General features: G+C 39.9%; 1 protein-coding gene and 1 long non-coding RNA gene across 2 annotated transcripts; one reads left to right on the forward strand and one right to left on the reverse strand.

Annotated features, from left to right (window-relative positions):
- The first annotated feature begins 4821 nt into the window (after positions 1-4821).
- On the forward strand, positions 4822-8827 carry sid4 (secreted immunoglobulin domain 4). Its single transcript, XM_003450005.5, has 8 exons — positions 4822-4980; positions 6163-6318; positions 6399-6533; positions 7120-7292; positions 7399-7585; positions 7672-7851; positions 7950-8216; positions 8310-8827. The coding sequence occupies exons 1-8, from the start codon at positions 4932-4934 to the stop codon at positions 8312-8314; spliced, it is 1152 nt and encodes a 383-aa protein (XP_003450053.2). The 5' UTR covers positions 4822-4931; the 3' UTR covers positions 8315-8827.
- On the reverse strand, positions 6387-7185 carry LOC112847172 (uncharacterized). Its single transcript, XR_003220561.1, has 2 exons — positions 7080-7185; positions 6387-6594 (listed from the first exon to the last, which is right to left on the reverse strand). It is a non-coding gene; the product is annotated as an uncharacterized LOC112847172 (long non-coding RNA).
- Positions 8828-20479: the final 11652 nt, after the last annotated feature.

Consider the following 20479-nt stretch of genomic DNA (forward strand, 5'->3'; position numbering starts at 1 on the left):
AATAAGACACTGGAAAAATCAGGGTGGCAATCAGTCTGATTTTTCCAGTGTAAATAATGCCCAATAAGTGAATGCCATTCGTCGTTATTAATCTTAGACAATGCAATCAGCCATCCAACTAATTAGGCTGCTTTTGAAAGAAACATTGTAACAGATACCAAGTTGAATTGACTTCTCCAGATTTATGGAGGGCTGAATACTTTGCCAGAAACATTATTCATTTTCTTAACAAGTATTTTGTGACATAAAAGTCAAGTTACTAAAAGTAATTTATTATTACTTTTTTTTTTTTTTAAAACTATTCTTCCTTTATTAATGTATAAACTGCAATGAATGACATTATCACTGGGAACAGAGCCCCCCCCCCCCCCCAAAGGTGTGATGTTAAAATCGCTCCTGCTGTGTCAGCTCCTGAAAATTAACATTAGATTACCGATCAAGACTAAAAAGGCATCATCATCATAAAAATCGTAGCTCAAACTGAAATATAATTTTCTTACAAATGAATTCCGCATTTACTTTGTATAAAAATGGCTGTAATTTCCAAACAGTCAATGCAGTATATTTGTGAAACCCCGCAAAAAAAGCTGAAGTCTGCACTTCTCTGGCATCTTGTGTGTCATCGACCAAAAACGTACCTATAAATTTCACTAAAAGTGAAGCGTCAGCTGTAAACTAATAGTGTTTAAAGTCATAGCTATGGCTTTTTGTTGTATCAGAATCAGATTTATTGACCGAACATTTAAACACACATAAGCAGGATTTTTAGATCATCTGTTTGAATGAATGATAAGCTTATGTCACTTATGTCGCGGAGTGGCGTCTGCTGTCTGTCCCTTTATTTTTTACAAGACTCTTTACTCCTTCTACAGTATCGATTAGAATTTCATCATGGGGAGCGATCAGTGATGTGTGTGATGGACTGTGAACCTGATGAGCTACTATGTCTGTAGTGAAAGTGGATGCAACAAAATAATAATACCCTGAGATTCACAGACATATTTAGGAAAATCCAGACTGACTGAATGTTCTTTTCATCAGGTTGAAGGAGGCTGAAGACACAGTGGTACATATCTCCCCTCACCCAGACCTCTAGGCGACATGTGCTCTGTCACAACTGACAGTATACTATCCCTTCCCCACTATCTGTCTTCCTGCTTAGACTAATACAAAGGAAAACTATTGAGGCCAGCATCAAGTGGCGTCACAAACGGACACGGGCAAATCTTCCCCAAAGCTTTTCTTTTATTTGGATTTGTGGTGCATTTGTACACCTCTTTCTGGGATTCCTTTTTAACCTCTCACATTTTGTTTGTGCTGACACTACTATCTTTTTAATGATAAAATGAAAATAACTTAAAAAAAAGGACTAGAGCTTGCATGTGGTGTTAAACCAGATGTGGACCTTTCATCTTAATGCTGTATTAATAAAATAAAAGATGCATGCTGTTCTTTTTAGGTTTTGAAACTATGATTGTATCTTTCTTTCTTTCTTTCTTTCTTTATGAGGAAAGGGAATTGTGGTCTCATTCTAGAACATTCAGTGCTGCTCATATGCGCAATCCACTCTCCGCACCACTAGAGGGCATTCACATGTCACTGCATCTAAATTGGGCTCTGGGGACTTTGTAACCAGGTCATGTACACTCACAAATTTTCATTGTCTCTTGGCGTCTCTTTTCTTTATTTATTCAGACACACCTTCTCATTTAATGTTTTTTCTTTATTTTTACTACTTTCTACAATGTAGATACTGAAGACTTCAAATATAAGAAGATATATGGAATTATGTAGCAAAGAAAAAAATAATAAATAACTCAAAACTTGTGTTTTATATTTTAGATCTTCAAAATAGCGGATGGGCACAATCAGTTGTGTTGTGCAGAAGTCAGGTTGGTGCACAGCTGACAGCCCTGTTTGACAGCTGTTATAATTCATATTATGGCAAGAACCAATCAGCTAAGTAAAGACAAACGACAGTCCAACTGTCATGGACCCGGTTCCGGGGACTCGGGGTCCGTGAACAGTGTGGACCTTTATTATTATCATTATCATTATTGTTATTATTGGATGTATGTTTGCAGCACTGTGCTCTTGTGTTCCATGCTGGTGTGTGTTCGTGTGTGTGTCTACGGGTGTGGCTGGAGGATGAAGGACAGCCACCTGCAGGCCTGATGGGTGTGGTCCTGCCGGCTGCTGGGCACGCCTATGTTCCCACACACCTGCTTCTGATCAGGCTCGTCGGGGGAGCTACATAACAGAGCGATGGGGCTTCCTCCGGCGCAGGATCGTTGAGTTAGACTCCATGTCAGTGTCTCAAGTACTGTTTAGTGTATGCCTGCTGAGTTGGTGTCATAACGGCTGCGTCTGCTGTTTTATCCTCAGGAGAGTGGAACACGGGACTGCAGGACGCACGGGGTGTGCGTAGGCACAGAAGCAGAGAGCACGAAATACCAGCACTTGGGAGAAGGCACAACACAGGAGTTGAGGGAGCACTCTGGAGAATTATTGTGTGGTGTACATTTACCCCCACTGTAAATAAATGCACTGCTCATTCCACTAAGTCCAGCGTTTGGGTCCTATCTCCATCATTCCCCACGGTCTGCCTGCCAGACCGTGACACCATCATTACTTTAAAAACTGAAGGTCAGTCAGTTCGGAAAATTGCTTAAACTCTGAATGTGTCCCCAAGTACAGTCACAAAATCCATCAAGCCCAAAACTGGCTCAAATGAGGACCGCTCCAGGAAAGGAAGACCAAGAATCACCTCTGCTGCTGAGGATAAATTCATCTGAGTAACCAGCTTCAGAAACTGCAAGTTAACAGCAACTCAGATTAGAGGCCAGATAAATGCTACTCAATGTTCCAGTAGCACACATATCTCTGCATCAGCTGTTCAGAGGAGACTGTGCGAACCAGGCCTTTATGGTCTAATAGCTGATAAGAAAACACTACTAAGGAAAAGCAACAACCAGAAGAGATTTGTTTGGGCCAAGAAACACATAGACGAGTGGAAATCTGTGTTTTGGTCTGATGAGCCCAAGTTTGAGCTCTTTGGTTCCACCTACCGTGTCTTTGTGCGATGCAGAAAAGGTGAACTGATGGTCTCTACATGCATGGTTCCCACCGTGAAGAATGGAGGAGGAGGTGTGATGGTGCTTTGCTGACACTGTTGGGGATTTATTCAAAATTGAAGACAGATTGAACCAGCATGGCTACCAAAGCATCCTGCAGCAACATGGAAAACCGTCATGTATTTTCCAACAGGAAAACCTCCAGGCTGTGTAAGGGTTATTTGACCAAAAGGGAGAGTGATGGTCCGGCCTCCACAGTAACCTAAACCCAGTGAGATTGTTTGGGATGAGATGGACCACAGACTGAAGGCAAAAGGGCCAACAAGTGCTCAGCATCTCTGGGAACTCCTTGAGGACTGTTGGAAAACCATGTCAGGTGACTACCTTATGAAGCTCATCAAGGGAATGCCAAGAGTGTGCAAAGCCGTAATCAAAGCAAAGGGTGGCTATTTTGAAGAATCCAAAAATATAAAACATGCTTAAGTTATTTCACACTTTTTTGTTTACTACATTCTCCCATATGTGTTCATTCATAGTTTTGATGCCTTCAGTGAGAATCTACAATGTAAATAGTCATAAAAAGAAAGAAAAACCATTAAATCAGAAACTGTGTCCAAATTTTTGACTACTAGTGTGTATGTCTGATAAGGATTTCAGCTGAACACATACAGGTTAGTAAAAAAGAAGTTGTGACTTCTTTGTGCCAAACTAAAGCATACTGATTGATTAACTGCAGAACTGAATTCACTGAAAAAGTGAATCAGACGTTCCCATATACCTGCAATCACATCATCCAGATCAGAACTGTATACTGATCACGGTTTTAATGTTCTGGCTAATTTAATGTTCATTTCAAAACAGGAGAATGTTGTGAAAATGTCTTCTTCCAGGATTAGAAAATCAGTCCTCAAAAGACATTTGAGGAAGAGGACAAACTGATTAAGTTGGAGAGTGAGAGCTGCCAGGGTGGACTGCTGCTGTGGAGTATCTGATAATGAAGTGAGTGCTACACAGTGTAATCGATAATCTGTATGATAAATGGCCATGCTAATAATGTGGAATGTTAGTTTTTTAGTATTTAAGTAATTTAAAACTGTTTTTTCTTCTGCTTTAGTTACAGTAATTTGTTGATCTGGAAATATGTTACTCATTATTTATGGCATTTTATATTTTATGCAATAAAAACCACCAGCTTGTTATTCCAATAGTAGTTCTATTGGAGTTATATATTAAAATGTTGATATGAGCTTATCTAATATGACAAACAATAATATTCTTATGAGTGATATCTGGTGACATTGCATATAAATGACTGTCTTTATCTGCAGACAGTACAAAAACAAGGGCAGCTCTGTTTTCACAGTCCTCAAAAATCAGTTTCATCATCACTATCACCAAGCTCACCAATCAATACAGACACATGGAGAGCTTTTCACTGCAGGGATGTTATTTTCTTGGAAAGCTGAATAATCCTCTAAAGCATAGCAGTAAAATCACAGTCCTCCTGTAGTCGACAGACTTATAAATAATTACGCAGTCACTAAATCTAATTTCGGTGCTTTTCCCCATATATCTCCTGCAAGTTCAGCGCTTGTCAGCTTTGTGAAATTAATTATTTTAGTTGGCGTGGTCTCGGCTCAAAAGACATATCATTCAGGTCACCAGAATCAGAAAATAATTAACTGAAAAAGATTGCAAAAATATAACCATTTAATAGCTGACTGGCATTTGTAGAGGATATTTGAATAGGGTAAGGGGTTGGTAAGGGGTTAAAGGTTGAAAGTGATAAGAGGCACAGACAGAAAGACAGACAGTGAGGCTGCACAGCGGAGAAAGTTAGTCTGCTCTGGGTTCATCATGGATTTATCACGTGGGGCTCTGATCCTGTTCTCTCTAATATACTCAGGTGAGTCATTTCATTTGATTTAATGAAAGAGGAGAAAGGCATTTGTTGGAAGATGGCAACACAGTGTCTGTTTAAGAACTTCAAAGGCCTAACTGAAACAAGATTGAACCCACCGGACTGAAAATACCTGCAAGATTCACTGGGGATTATTCTCAGACTGCAGTAGTTCCCATTGGAACTACTCTGTACGATAAAAGGACTTTCTAACCAAAATACTGACGGGCATTAACTGTTGAAACAGACTTTTTTCTCCCCAGACTTAAATATAAGCGACAGCTATCTCAAACTCCACGTGTGAGTTAGATAAATTAAACACATCTAACAATGTTATTTAGCAAAGTCTTCATTGAGAAAAATCTTTTGTACATTGTTGTTTCGTCATCGACTGCCCGTTCCATCTGAGTACTTGCTCGGGTTGTTTGCTTTGGGCTCGCGTTTGTTTACTCTGTGTTTTACCCAGATGTGTCAAAAGGTTCACAAAGACGTACGTGTATTCTTGCACGCAGTATAAAATTCATAAGATTTTATTTACATTTAAAAAAACATAAAAAGTATTCAAACTCAGTTCCTAGAAAAATGCAAGAATGAAGAATTGAAATAAGCCATTAATTAAGTTGAGCAGTAAAATGAACATAACGGATAAGAATTTCATATATCTGCACTTTATAAATGTACTTTATATTAGTTTGGATGACTTAATAATAATAATAATTAATAATTCACACAAAGTGACTATAAATAACCTGGTTTATTTTTTGAATTTTGTGATAAAAGTTAGAGTTTTTTGCAATATACTGACACTACATCGAGATCTAGTATAGCTACAGGAACAGCAATTTAATTAACACTGAATGGCAACTCTGAACATGAACACTGGCCAGGAGTCATTAAACTCTACAGCAACCTCAGTGACCTGTTGCTAATATGACCTTAAAGCAGCACAAACACTGCAACCTACATTTAATGTCCAAGCCAATTATTTCCTAAATAGAATATAACTGAATAAACAATGAAAGCACTATTATGTTTATATTCTGAGAAAAAAGACTGCCTGAACAATAAGTCATTGCAGATTCATTACTTAAAATACATAAATGAATAAATAAAGTGTGTGGCCACAAAGTTTATTTAATTAAAGTATGTATTTACTGTGCGTGCTGATAGTTGTGTTTCTCTGTGCAGTGGCTGGTCAGGCTCCTGTCATCTCAGTGGAGCCACGAGCTGCTACTGTGCACAAAGGAGAGTCTGTCAGTTTTAGGTGCATTGTAAAACTGACAGACTCTAACTCACGGCCACTCGAGGTACAGTGGAAGAAGGCCAACAACCAAGCATTACCAGGTCAGGACAGACAGCATGTTAAAACAATCACTGTTGTACAGCATTTGTAAGGTCTAACTTAAGTCTCCGTTTCCCTCTAGATAACGTAAAAGTCGGTCCTGATGGGTCTGTGCTCACGGTTGTTAACGCTGTACCTGGAAACCATGGGCAGTACCGCTGTGTGGTATCCTCCGCTGCCGGCCGCAGCACCGCCAACGTTATGCTGACCGTCAAATGTGAGCTTGTATTCAAAGTCCAGTTTTTCCCAACTGTGCAAAACCAGAAAGCGTGGGTTCCCTGGAAACACATTTTATATGCAGATGTTTTCAATGACACAAAACCCTGTAAAAATTTACAATAACTTTTGTTAATGAAGGGTAAATTAGTATTTAATGAAACTTTAGGAAGAAATACTGTTAAAAATAAAATGTTTAGGGTTTCGCTGAGTAAAAAGACTGGTGCTGGTGGTGACATCAGACAGCGTTGGGACCCGATGCTGGAAACAGTATAGGGAACCACTATCTCCACAAATTCTCTCAAAGATACGATATGATTTTCTTCACAAATTAGTTCAAGGTCTGCTATTAAATTCTATGTAACATTATATTGAAATGTGGGCTGGTTCTTTTAAAGGAGCCAAAGCAGAACTGGTTCTGCACTGGCACCAACATCATATAGGAGCAAACTATGTATTACAGTGCTGTAGGCATACACAACCAACTGTTTGCTGTCAGTCTTTTGTAAAAAATTAAAAAAGTATAAAGGAAAAAATGCATATTTACAGTTTTCAGTATCTGTAGTGTATCCCTTTCTTGCTTTTAGACGCACCTAAAGTACGACTAACACCTTCGGGGCCGCTGAGAGTCAGGAAAGGTGAGGCTGTGTCGGTGGAATGCCGTGCCCAAGGCAGGCCAAATCCCACGCTGTCCTGGAAACGCCAAGGCTCCACCCTGAAGCTGGTTACCGCTGAAGAAAATGATGTCAACACCATCAAGGTGAAATACTAACTTGTGCTCAAGTTTTGGTTAAACTGATTTTCACATTTAGGCTAGAAAAATAGTTCAAATGAATGAAAAAGGAAATGATATTCTGTTTTCTCAGTTTCCTGCGATACATCCAGATGACTCGGGAGTTTATATTTGCCTCGCTGAAAACACTGAGGGGATGACTGAGGCCAAAATTGAAATCATTGTCGAGAGGGAGCCCGGATCGCCGGTAGCTTCAGTGACCCCTACTGAAATTACAGCAGTGGAGGGACATACAGTCATAATAGAGTGTCAGGCCAGTGGTAAGATGCCTATAATGCTCATATTTTAGATGGTTCATAGTTCTGCTTTTCAGTTTTCATTTTGCCCTTCAAATCTTCCCTTTTAGGTTCCCCTCCTCCTGTTATCACCTGGTCCAAGCTACGAGCTCCACTGCCATGGAAACACACAGTTAATGGTGGAGTTCTCACACTAACCAGCGTGGGGCGCCAAGACTCGGGACAATATATCTGTAACGCTACTAACATACATGGCTACAGTGAAGCTTACTCAGATATGGAGGTGGAGAGTGAGTGGACATAAGGATATTTAAACACAGATCCCACACATTCAGTCCTTGCCACTACTCATGGTAAGCAAAACTGTATCTTTCTCCTCTCCACACAGCACCCCCATACACCACCATCCTACCCGATCAGGTGAGGCTCCAACCCGGAGATGCACTACAGTTGCAATGCCTTGCCCACGGCACTCATCCCATTCAGTTCACATGGAGTCGGGTGGGCCGGCCCAGCCTGTCCCCCACAGCAGAGCTCACAAACGACGGAAAGCTCCTGATAGCCAAAGTTAAACAAAGCGACAGTGGAACGTACAAATGTGTGGCCACAAACCACATTGGCTCCACTGAGGCTACAACCAGAGTGATCATAAGAGGTGAGCTGAGTTTAAAGTGAGCGGTTTCATGACTACAAATGATCTCTTTCTTTTAGATTCTAATGCTATCTTGCTTTTTTGTTTTATTTGCAGCTTAAGAAAACTCAGCGTGTCTCGCTGGTAAACATCTATGCAGTGCTTACACCTTGTGCAAGAATGGATCGTAATGCTGATGATGCTCTGGTGTTTAATTCAAAGAAACCAGAGAAAATATTTAATAGATTCATCTACTTAGATGTTTGATTAAGCAAATTATGCTGACATTTAAACATTTGGTATTACTAGGCATGTTGGGCTAATTTTCTTCTTTGCAGAAAAATTTTACCCCTACTATTGTTGTTGTCTCATATCAGCTTTCAGGAAGCTTTTACTGGAACTCTGCATCTACTGACAGCTAACAGCATGTATGTGTGGGAGTGTTTTCTTCTAGTGGAATGCATCTGCACACTGTCCTCCTCCCTTCTTGTCATCTGCTTAGCTTACACTGTCAAAATGCAACGATACGAGATAGAAAATGCTCCTGATCTAATGTACAAAACATTATAAAAGCCTTTGTTAAGAATCAAATCATTGTATACCATATTAAACAAAATTGTCTAATCTGTGTCTAATCTGTACTAAAAGAAATATTTTTTTTCTGAAGTGTACTTAAATTAGGACTATGCATCTTTTGAGCTATAATAATGCAATTATAAACAGTTAAACCACTCATTTGCTATGCATGTTTTTAAAAATTGCTTGTAAAAATGACTGTGTAGACATTAGGGTGCCTTCTGAAGGGGAAAAACATACGAGAGCGAAACCACATAGGAGGAAATATATTTCAGATTAAGATCGACAAATGATAAAAAATATGAAAATGCACAGAAAAAATAGCTGAAACTAAAATTACAACATAGCAGCTGTGCAGCCCGTTCACATCTGTGTGTCTCCAGACTCATACTATATGTAGTGTGGAAGAAACCAAAGATGTCACCAATTCATATCCGACCAAATATGAAATCTGGTCATCTTCCGTTACAGAGTTTAAAATGGTAAATGGTAAATGGCCTGTATTTATATAGCGCCTTTATGGTCCCTAAGGACCCCAAAGCGCTTTACATACCCAGTCATTCACCCATTCACGCACACATTCACACACTAAACATTTAATAATGTTCAGAAAAGTGTTTTTTTTTCTTCACACTATTACGAAGTCAGAGAGAGAATGACTTTTAACATTTTAAAACATGAAATGTCCTCACGTCACTATTTGTTCTTTAAGCCACTTGACCAGTGGCACAGATTTCTCATAATTAGCATATGAATTCTCACGAGTCTGGGCCAAGAATGTGTTTTGATGATGTCACACGGTCGTGACCTTTGCTTTATTTGTGTCCAGATCTAAAGAGTTTCCCACAGTTGTTTCAGTGATGCCATGGTCATGAGTTCAGAAAGAATGGGCACTCAACTATATAAAACAATGCTGTCAGCAATGGCAGCATGACTCCTGCATCCCCTTTTTCTGGGACCTAAGAGGAAGTGATGTGCTTAATTTGGATATCACATGAACAGTGGTTTTTTTTTAATTCTAAAATTGCTCCTTTGTTACTTTAATTTTTGTTATTAATATATAAAAGAGTACAAAATATCAATTTTCAACATGTGTTATCAACATTTATGCAAAAAACATGCTCATTTTTATATCTGAACATATGTAATTGTGAGCAGCTGCATGTTGGGATAACTAGTCAACTATTTTATTTTACCTATTGTCAATTACAAAATCAGTTCCTGAAAAAAAACTGCATTTGACCCTTTCAATTCAGATTAGTTTGTCACAGTACATTGAGCTTGTGTTAAAGTGTAATTGCAAGACCAACTGTAAATAGACCTTTGAGTCTGGACTCCTAAGTTTCTAAGTTGCCACGAGGTCATGTCATTCACTCCCTTGTGCATCATGGAGCATTTCCAGGGAAGCATATTTGTTTATGTGCTTTTTTTTGCTTGTATTTCCCCTTTTGGAATGTTTGGTAGTTTTTTCAGTATTCTGGAGTTTTGTGCTTGATCGCCTTCATTTTTGTATTTTCACTTGTGTATGTTTCAGCACTAATAGTGCGAGTTACAGAAGAAAATGTTGCAATAGCAGCACCTTGCTTTTAAAAAATTGTGAAACCCAAGGTTTTCACGTAACTCCCCAAACACAAGGTTTTCATGTCATCATTTTGGCATGAGATTGCCTTGTGACCATGGTATCACTTCCCAGTCACTTCCTTGACCACATGGTGGCAGTATGTGGATTTATTGCACTCATACATTTCCATTAGGGCCTCACACCCTTAGCCAAAGGAGTGCCAGGTGACACACTGCGCTATCACAGTATTGATTCCCGTATGGCTACAGGAAGATCATGGCAGCGCTTTGTGTACAGAAGGACTACCACTCCCTCTTGAACAAAGGGCTGTGTGTTCAAACATGTTGCAAAAGGACGCATCAGTGGTTGCGCTGTTGTAAAAACGTTAAAGCAGCTCTGGCGTAATGAGGCGTTAGGTCGACATTTAGGGTTTGCAGCTGCAGCACAAGGTTGAGCAGTGAGCTACCATTTCCAAAACTGTTGCCAGAATCAACTCTATATCTGCTGCATGCGATTGTGGGTTCCCTCGTAAAAACGCCCAGCCTCTGTGGCGTAACAGGCGTATACCCCGATAGTGATAGTTTCTCTCCTGATCTTTACAAGCTTCTTCAAAGCTGGGGAGGAAACATCTGCCCTCTATCACCTCATTCCGCCCCCTCACTTCACAGAGAGGCCAAGTCAGGGAGGGAAGATGAAGAAGACAAAATAAAAGCAATAAACATGATAGCTGAGGAAGACCCCCCGCCCCCCAATATAGGCTGATAAAGATTCATTTAGGTGGAAAAGAGGAGAAGATGTTTTTAGTGAAATAGTGCAAACTCTCTATTAAATCTAATCTCTGTCTTTCTCTGTATGTGTTTGTATACATGTTAAATAGACATAGTCACATGTTATGTAATATAAACAGAGAAGTTCGTAGGGCTCCAGCTGACGTCCCACCAAAGTGATGTGCGCACACATTCAAACAGAGAGTTTGTCACAATTTAAGAAGCATCAGATTGGTTTACATTCGAGGAGGCTTGGACAGGCGTCCTATGTCTATCCTGGACCACACATTGCTTATGTTAGGCTTAAGAGGTGAGGAGAGGATAACACAAAAAGGTTATATTAGTGCACACAGAGAGGAAAACACACCCAAATATTAATTTTCCTTTCAACAGTGAGAAATGGTACTGGTTTTGGATAGAGAAATATAATCTTCCAGCTGTAAATCCCACTCATTCAGGAAGGAACCTATGAGGGGAGAGCTTCCCCAGGAAATAATAGGTGGAAAAGGGGCGCCTGGCAAGTTTGTTGCTAGGGTTTCCCTCCGGTGAACCTGGATAAGCTGTAAAGTGGCTGCAGTTAGCAGGAAAGGGAAAAAAAATAAACCAAAAACATTTTCTTTAGGCCATAGGAAGCCTGACTAATGTGGCGATAATGAATGGAGTTCCTGTACAGTGTTGGCTCCAGAGCTGGGATGAATACCAGAGCGCAGACTAACAAACGCTGTCTGATCTCACTTTGTGTCAATAAGACATTCCTGTTTGTACACCAGGATGTTACAATAATATACTGTGTATGCTAATCTCACTAAATCATCTTGTATAAATGAACTGAAATGTTTTCTGAGGAAAAAGCAGTAATCCCTGTAGAGAGACGTCTCCTGTAAACTAGATAATAATTCTTTATTTTTTTTTCTGATCCGGATGAACGATATATGATTTTGTTGAGTTGTTCACTGTGTAATCAATTATATTTTTAACCTGCTCAGGTTGTTTTAGGCTGCTGTGTTGTTGACCATATTAGCACTTGCAGAAGCATGAAAAGTCTTGCTCTGCCTGTGCAGGAAATGTCAAGTTGTCTTGATAATAATGCCTATCAGAAGCAAATTATCACTTACCATATAAATATTGCAAGAGAACAGAAATGAGATCTTATCAAGTAATGATTAGATTAATATCAGTGACTGTGTTATTTAATTTGAAAATGCAATTGGTAAACATCATCACCATCTAAAATATCGGTACGCAGCAGTAGGGATGGGAATTAATAAGAATTTAGTGATTCCGATTCCATTATAAAAATTACTTATTGATTCAACCCCTTAGCAATTATCTTGTAGAGTCTCATTGGTTTCTGCTTTGACAGTCATCACCATTGCTATGCAGCATAACAAAAACATTACATTTGTACAAATGGATTCCATGCAGTGTTGATGTTTGTGCATGTTGCTGGTGTTTAGTTTGTAATAATTATTACGCAATTACTCCCAGGAGAAAGTAATTAATTATACTACTCGTTACATTACTTTCATGGTTTTCTGTAAAATAACTGAAACAAACATAACACTCATAATTACCATTTAACAATATAAACCTGAGGCTACAGCCCTGCACACAACACAAACCCCTATCCTAATGACGACACACATATAATCTTTCTCTTAGCATTTAGGTATGAACAAAGCAAAGACCTAAACAAGCACTAAGAGACTTTCAAGCACTCACTGTAGTGATTCTATTCGGTAGAAATACAAGCAGGTAGAAACAGATTCAGCAACCTGACTGCTCATCAGTTTGTTACCTGTTGAAGTTCAGGGTCTACCTGCTGGGCTGGCGTCGGCATTCACTCTGGGTTGGCTAGCTTAGTGTTAGAAAGTTGTCTGTGCACATCCTTGCAATAAGGCAAAGTTGAAGTTGTAGTATATTGCAGCTGTTTCTGTCCTGGGTGCAGTTTGCACTTTACGATCACACTCTTATCATTTTGAACACTAAAAATACGCAATGTCATAATAAGTTATGTCCATATCCACGCTGTAGACTGTGCTGCTGTTTTTGCTATTTGACACAAGAACTGAACACAAACTGATTTAAGTGTGAGCACAACTGGAACTAATAATTGGGATCAACAGGCAAGCAGACTAACAATTCCAAGGAAAAGGACTACTGGGAACCAGTTGTTTACAAGAACTGGTGCTCGATTACCATCCCTACACAGCAGTTTAATCCAACCAATTTAGAAAAGGTACTAATACATTTTAAGGCTGGTTTATATTTAAGAGTGTGTGCTTATTTAGGGGTAGAGCAGCAGGTCATCTACTAATCAGAAGGTTGGTGGGTCAATCCCTGGATGCTTCAGTCTGAATCCCAAAAAATCCTTGAGCAAGATAACAAAACCATGAGTCCTGAGTTTAGTGTGAATGTTGAATAGAAAACAATCAGACATACAAAAAAGTGTTTGAATGAATGTGTGTGAAAGTTTGAATGAGACACGTAGTATAAAGTGAAGTGACATGCTTGGAAGTCTGTGGTAGTGAGAGCCATCTGCTTTGCTGTTGTCTGCTGGGGAACAGCATCCATCATCAGTGCCAGAGATGCCAGCAGGATCAACAAACTAATCCACACTGGAACCATCACTGACTAGAATTCTGAGGCGTTTGTGAGGGACAGGAGGTCACAAACTGCTCTCAATCATGGAGCACCCATCTCACCCGCTCCAGTCCACACTACTGAGGTGGCGGAGCTCCTTCTCCCTCAGACTGATTCAAACCTGCTGCCATAAAAAAATGCTTTGGGAAATCAATCCTTCTGTTCACTCCTTCCATTAGCCACCTGTCACAGAACAAAAACACCAGTCAGGCATATGATTCCTCACGTATTTCTGTATTCTCTCTGTCACAGTATAAGGCCTGTACTGTGCAACTGTGGCCTATTTACTTTAATTTTGTTGTTAATTTGTTGCTGATTAAAGTAGAAAAGTGACATATAAAAACCAGTCCATTTACAATTGTAATTTTCAAGCCATCAGTAGCCTTTTTTTTGTAGATCTGTTGACTTGTTGGGGCTCATAGTGTGCAGAAATCATTATTTAGCATTTAAAAAAAAAAAAAAATCCTGTATGTTGAAGTCCTCTCAGTGAATAACTAGGTGAATGAAGCCTAGAGAACACATACTCTACTAAACTTTTTTAATGTTATGTAATGTTTTGGTTTTCTCTCACGGATCTTATCAGCTTTGGTTTCAAGAGGAGGCGATCGTTTTCAGGGATAAAAGCTTTAATAAACAGGCTGTACAGTAGCTGCACAGGACTGCACTTGCAATGCTGTTACTTTGAAAAATGACTAACAGGTTATTTTGCATCCCAATTTGCATGTGCCCTGTCTCCATGCACACTTCTCAGCTTTTAGCGCTTTCTGTTCTCAGTTTTAGAAGTGTTTTTACATTTCAGTCAGCCCACATTCAGACTTAAGACCGACAAGACCTACGTGCACATCTCTGAGATCTGCTTTAATCGTTTTACTAGTAAAGCAAATAGCACTGAGGGTTGTTAATGCTTGACCAAGATGTGATTCCACTTTGTTTAATCATAAAGAGTAAAAATAATCACCCATGATTTAGTCATCCAGTTTTCTTAGTCAAGGAAAATACTTTAGTAAATACTGTGATATAACACAGAAAACACATGTCTGTATTAGCTGAACGAAGATGAATTATAATCCGTCTTTTCAACTAGATTATATTTGTTGAAGAGATTTAACACTATGGCAACTATAGGTGGGTGTAACACAAAATGAGACCGCTGTTGTCAGCAGCAGCCAGCAGTGGTTTAAATTAAAGCACAACCAGCTCCTTCTGGCTGCGCTTTAAAGTTGGAGCTGGTGCTTTTTGCTCCGTAAATACGAACCGGTGTCAAGGCAACCTGTGATCACGACCTTTGCCTCTTCATTTGAAACTCTAACCACATAATAAAAGGTCTTCTCAATCGCATCAAATTTGACAACACTTCGTTCTGCACTGCAATAGTGCAGTGGGAGATCGAACACAAACATTACTGCAGAACCTTTACCACAGCTGTGTGTATATATGTGCGAGCATGTGTCAGTATAACTTGCATCCTTTCACTTGCGTCTGTGGCGCTTAAAGGAAACCACAGTTGTGAAAAAAAGTTGTTGCACTTCTGGTTAAAAATACACGGTATAAAAGCAAAAGAAGTGGAGGCACACAGAATGATGGTCACAGTCAGTGTGAAACAACGTGTACGGTACATTACATGCTTTCATACTTGTACTTGTTCAATTCAGCAACATGCAGGTAAACAAGTTTGTGTCTAAGACAGAAATAACCCTTTTTGAAATCACTACAAAGCACTTTGTAAATTGCTTTGATTATCGAGTGTAACCCAACACTAAAATCAGAACTGAATGGAATCTGCTATTTTCTTTGCAATCACTGCTATTATCAGAATATCTACCATTAAAGTAATGGCTATGCACTGAACTACCATCTACAATACTGACACCTAAAATAACAAGTTTATTTGCCCATAACAGGTAACGTTACAGTATTTAAACCAAACTTTTTCCAATGTGTAACAACTTGCACAGTCTGATTAGCCCTAAAGTTAAAGCTCACATTAGCTTGAACTATTCTTGACTTTACTCAGGTTTCATGCAGCGGTGCTTTTGTTTTTTTTATTTATTACAAAGCTACTTTTGGCATCTGCCTTTTTCACGAGAGGTTGGCACAGTGGGTAACTTTGCATGTTTGATGTGGCTGATTTTTTTTTTTTTTTAAAGCCTGATGCCCTTTCTGGCACATTGTTAGCTGAGCACTACAATATGGAACCGCTTTTTAAAAAAACATACTACTACAAGCTTCATAAACAGAAGACAAACTAGACACACTTGGTCTAAAGGTACTGTGGACTGGTGGGAAATAAAAAAAAAGGGCTATGTGTCTCAGGATGTAAACAGCAACTGCAGCTATATGATTATGATCTATTTGCTCTGTTTCAATATGGAAAGATCCCGTGTGTGCTTGCATCTGTGTGTGTCTGTGTGTGTAAGTGGACACCGTTATAAAATTTCCACAGGAAACTTTCCACCGCACCACTGTGATGTAAGACTGAAGCAGCTTCTACTTTCAGACTGCATGGCAGTGAATTCCACTTTGACCCCAAATGCCCGCTGATGCTTTCTTTTATTTAAAATTTGTGATCAGCATATAAGATACGTTTTAGAGATATGTTTTTAAAATACAACTCTCCGTTCACCATGAGTGAGCTGCCAAAGCTTTCAAACCCCTAACCTATGATACTTTCTATTTTTCAGTTATAGCGACTGCAGACCAAATTTCAAGCGTCTCCTTTTTGCAAGTCAGGATTTCCTGACAAAATTTCAATGAATTAAAACTTTATTTTCATACTCATCTTCCTGCTTATCTAGATTTCTGTGTCTGTAAACCACACTTGTTAAGTTTATGCAGTTGTCATGGAGATGACCAAGCTCTTCTTAAGGTTTTGGTTCTCAAAAACCACAGGGTGATGTCGCAATGGCTACTTCTGTCTTTTACATACATCTATGCACATATCCTTCATAAAGGCAAATACAATTTTATATTTAAAATACAGTTTAGTTAACAACTTCTATTTATTGCTCATGTTGCACTTTGGTTTTCTTTCACAATCAAGCTGTTAATTAATCAATCAATCCTTTAAGCATGACAAAAGGCTATTAAAGCTGCTCTGATCAAATGATTCTGGCTTAATATTAAAGGGTTGCACATTACCAAAGCTTGCTTCATTGCTACAAGAGATGTTAGCTTCCTGTAGCTAGTGCTTTGGGGATTTTGGTTCTTTGCAAAATTTGTCACCCAAGTTTTACACCTACTCACCAAATGTGAGAGAGCTCCCTCTTCTCATTTCTTAAATTGCACGCTCTTAATTGTAAATCCTCTTTTTCCCTCTCCTCACCTCCCAGCAGACGTGAGGAAGACATGAGGAGTGAAGAGTTGATACAACAGCAATTTAACAAAATAGGAAATTCTAACTCTTGAGCTGTCATTTCAAAGCAATGTTAATTATATATAACAAGCGGCACAGCTGAATCACCTGTTCACTAATCTGTTACAGCCGACTGCTGTATTATATAATCTCAAACGCCAAACAACCCCATTCTGAATAGTAATGCAAGTGTTGTATCCAGTCACTCTTCTCAGTCGATACAACCCTGCTTCCTTATGTTCCCTCTTTTCCCATGTGTGACTTCTATCCTGAAATTAAAATTTAGAATTTCTCTCTGTGTCTGTTTTCCTTTGTTTGTGTTCTCTATACTACTCTTTTGGACATGAACTTCATCCCTCTGATTGAGACTTCCAAATGGGGCCTGGTCGCGGGGGCAGCAGCCCAAGCAGAGAAGCCCAGATCTCTCTCTCCCCAGACACCTCCCTCCTCTAGCTTGTCCGGGTTGTACACCAAGGTGTTCCCAGACCAGCCGAGACATATAATCTCTCCAGCGTGTCCTGGGTCTGCCCCGGGGCCTCCTCCTGGTGGGAGGATGTCCAGATCACCTTACCCAGCAGGCATCCTTGTCAGATGCCCGAACCACCTCAACTGGCTTCTTTTAATGTGGAGGAGCAGCGGCTCTACTCTGAGCCCCTCTCAGATGGCCGAACTTCTCATTCTATCTCTAAGGGAGAGGCCAGCCTTTGGAGGAAGCCCATTTCCGCCGCTTGTATCCGCGATCTCGTTCTTTCGGTCATTACCCACAGCTCCTGACCATAGGTGAGGGTAGGGACGCAGATCGACCGGTAAATTCCAAAGTGAGCTGGAGGCCATCACCCAACGAAGCCAACAGAACCACATCATCCGCGAAAAGCAGAGATGAGATTCTGAGACACTCAAGTGAAAACCTTCTGCCACTTGGCTATGCCTAGAAATTCTGTCCATAAAAATTATGAACAGAATTGGTGACAAAGGGCAGCCCTGGCGGAGCCCATCACCCACCAGGAACGAGTCCAACTTATTGCCGGCTATGCGGATCAAGCTCTTGCAACGGTTGTATAAGGATCGAATGGCCCGTAGCAATGGACCAGACACGCAATACCCCCAGAGCCCCCCTCCCCCGCCACAGGACCCCCGAAGGACATGGTCAAATGCCTTCTCTAAGTCCACAAAACACATGTAGACTGGTTGGGCAAACTCCCATGCACCCTCAAGTAGGAGGGGAGTCCATGGTGAAAAAGTCTAGAAAAATCCATAGCCATATTAAAGCAAAACCAAAATAAAATCATAAATTATATTCAATATTATGAATTATGTCAAGTTTCAGTCCTGTGTTTGTTGACTTTAATACCACATGTCTGACAGGTATGACTCAGAGTCATAAAAACACAGGAGATCTAGTTCATGTTCTAATTCAGTTCAGTATATTTTTATAGCTCCAATTCACAACAGTAGTTGCCTGAAGATGCTTGATTTTGCAAGATAAGGCGAGAAAACCCCAATAAGTATATCATCTGCTATGAGCAAGCACAAACCCTGTTACAGAAATCTCAGGAAAGGGGGGTGGTGGTCTTCAGCTCTGCTGCAGAGGTGCAGTGGCTTCAGGGGGCAGTGCTAGGGTGGCTGGCAGAGAAGCTGGGACTGATTGTCTAATTATGCTCCCTATTTTAGGAGCCAATTCAGACCGGATGAGGAGAGCTGAACTGGACTGGAGACACGGAAGCGTGAGAGTGTGATTTAGTGTTGTTGTGTCTTGGTATTCTAAATACATGGATGCTCACCCTACAATTCTGCCTGTGTGTGCGTCAGGTCCTTGTCACAGGCAGCCAGCTCTGGGGGATGAGTGTAAAGAGAAGAGGAAAGCAGAAACTATGGAGAAACAAGGATGAAACAAAGACTCTGGGAGAAAGAAGAGTTAGTTAGAAGTGCAAATGTGAAGTTCCCAAGCAGCCCCTGGCTATAGCAGCATAACTAAGGGATAGTTCAGGGACATTTATTATTGTAAAAAGAAATATTAATCTCGGGATTTCTCGAAAAACAGTGGTATTCTGACTTCCAGCAAAGTCTTTCTAAAAACAAGTCACCAATCACTTATTTTGACAGTTATTTTTAGTTACAGTTCTCATAAAACAACTAAAAGTGCTTCTTTTTTGTAAATGGCCAGCGCAATTAAAACCTCCACTTTTACTCTTACAATTATGGCTTCTCAAGCTAATGTTATATTTGAAGCCTGCTGTTTTCACAGGCTGAACTGAAGCTGTTTTCCAAACAACAAAATCTTCCTCTTTTCCAGTATTAGAGAGAAGTTATGACCAACTTCTTTATCTCTATTTCATTAATATTGACATATTTATATGTCTAACTTCCTTCAAAAAGTCATAAAAGACACACAATGCTCAAAAGCGACACCTAAACTCATAGCTATGGAGTCATAAATAAAAGCTTCTGCACAGCATCTGTTACATGAGGTAGCTGCCTACAGATGGATGCATTAGATTTGTACACGAATCAGCAGTTTTTAGACTTGTATATATACTTAAGAAGTACAGATAGTCGATCAGGGGACGGTTTCATTTTCCACTTTTTTGGTCAAATGAAAATGTGCCACACACTAAAAGCAACCAAAGGAATCCACTAACCACTTGCTGTGACCACATAGCTTAGAGCTGTCATTTGATCATTGCTATTTGCTCGTCTTGTTTAAAAATCACTCTCCCTCTGACAGATTGCATTTTTCCCATAGAGTTTCTCTTTTTGGATGATTGATGGCTACAATGGGCAGACATCCATTAAGTGCATTTGGGATTAATGTTTTTTGGCTGCCAAGCGCATGCTCACAACAACACACACCCACAAACACCCACCCACCCATACACACACACACACGGTAAATGGATCTTGCCATATGTTAGCACTAAAGTATATAATAATACAGCTGCAGATTAAGTTGCAACTGATTTTCATAGGCTGACACTCTTCTTTCATGTCTGTGAGGCACAGACAGGAACGAACAACCTTTAAACAGGTCAGTGCACCCTGCCTACACACTTCCACCCTACGCACACAGAAAAACTCACATCGCATCTGCTTTTACTTAAACTTTTGTTTACTCTAGATGCTGAAGGGACATGAACTTGGATTCTCTCATCCTCTTCCTGCCTACATGTGTGTGTGATTTGTCTGTCTCCAAGTGTCTCCTCATTTGTCTGTGAGAATATGAGGAAATATGAAGATGCAGAGTCAAGATGATGCTTCAGAAGACCGGGACAGTAAGAGAACAAGAGACCAAAGGCAGGAAAACAGGTCACATCAATGAGATTTACTTTCAGTGTGAATCAAGCAGAGATTTTTCAACTATCTCGTCATGGAAAGTGGACTTGTCGCTGCA

The sequence above is a fragment of the Oreochromis niloticus genome, linkage group LG6, assembly GCF_001858045.2.
Source record: "Oreochromis niloticus isolate F11D_XX linkage group LG6, O_niloticus_UMD_NMBU, whole genome shotgun sequence".
Taxonomy (NCBI): Eukaryota; Metazoa; Chordata; class Actinopteri; order Cichliformes; family Cichlidae; genus Oreochromis; species Oreochromis niloticus.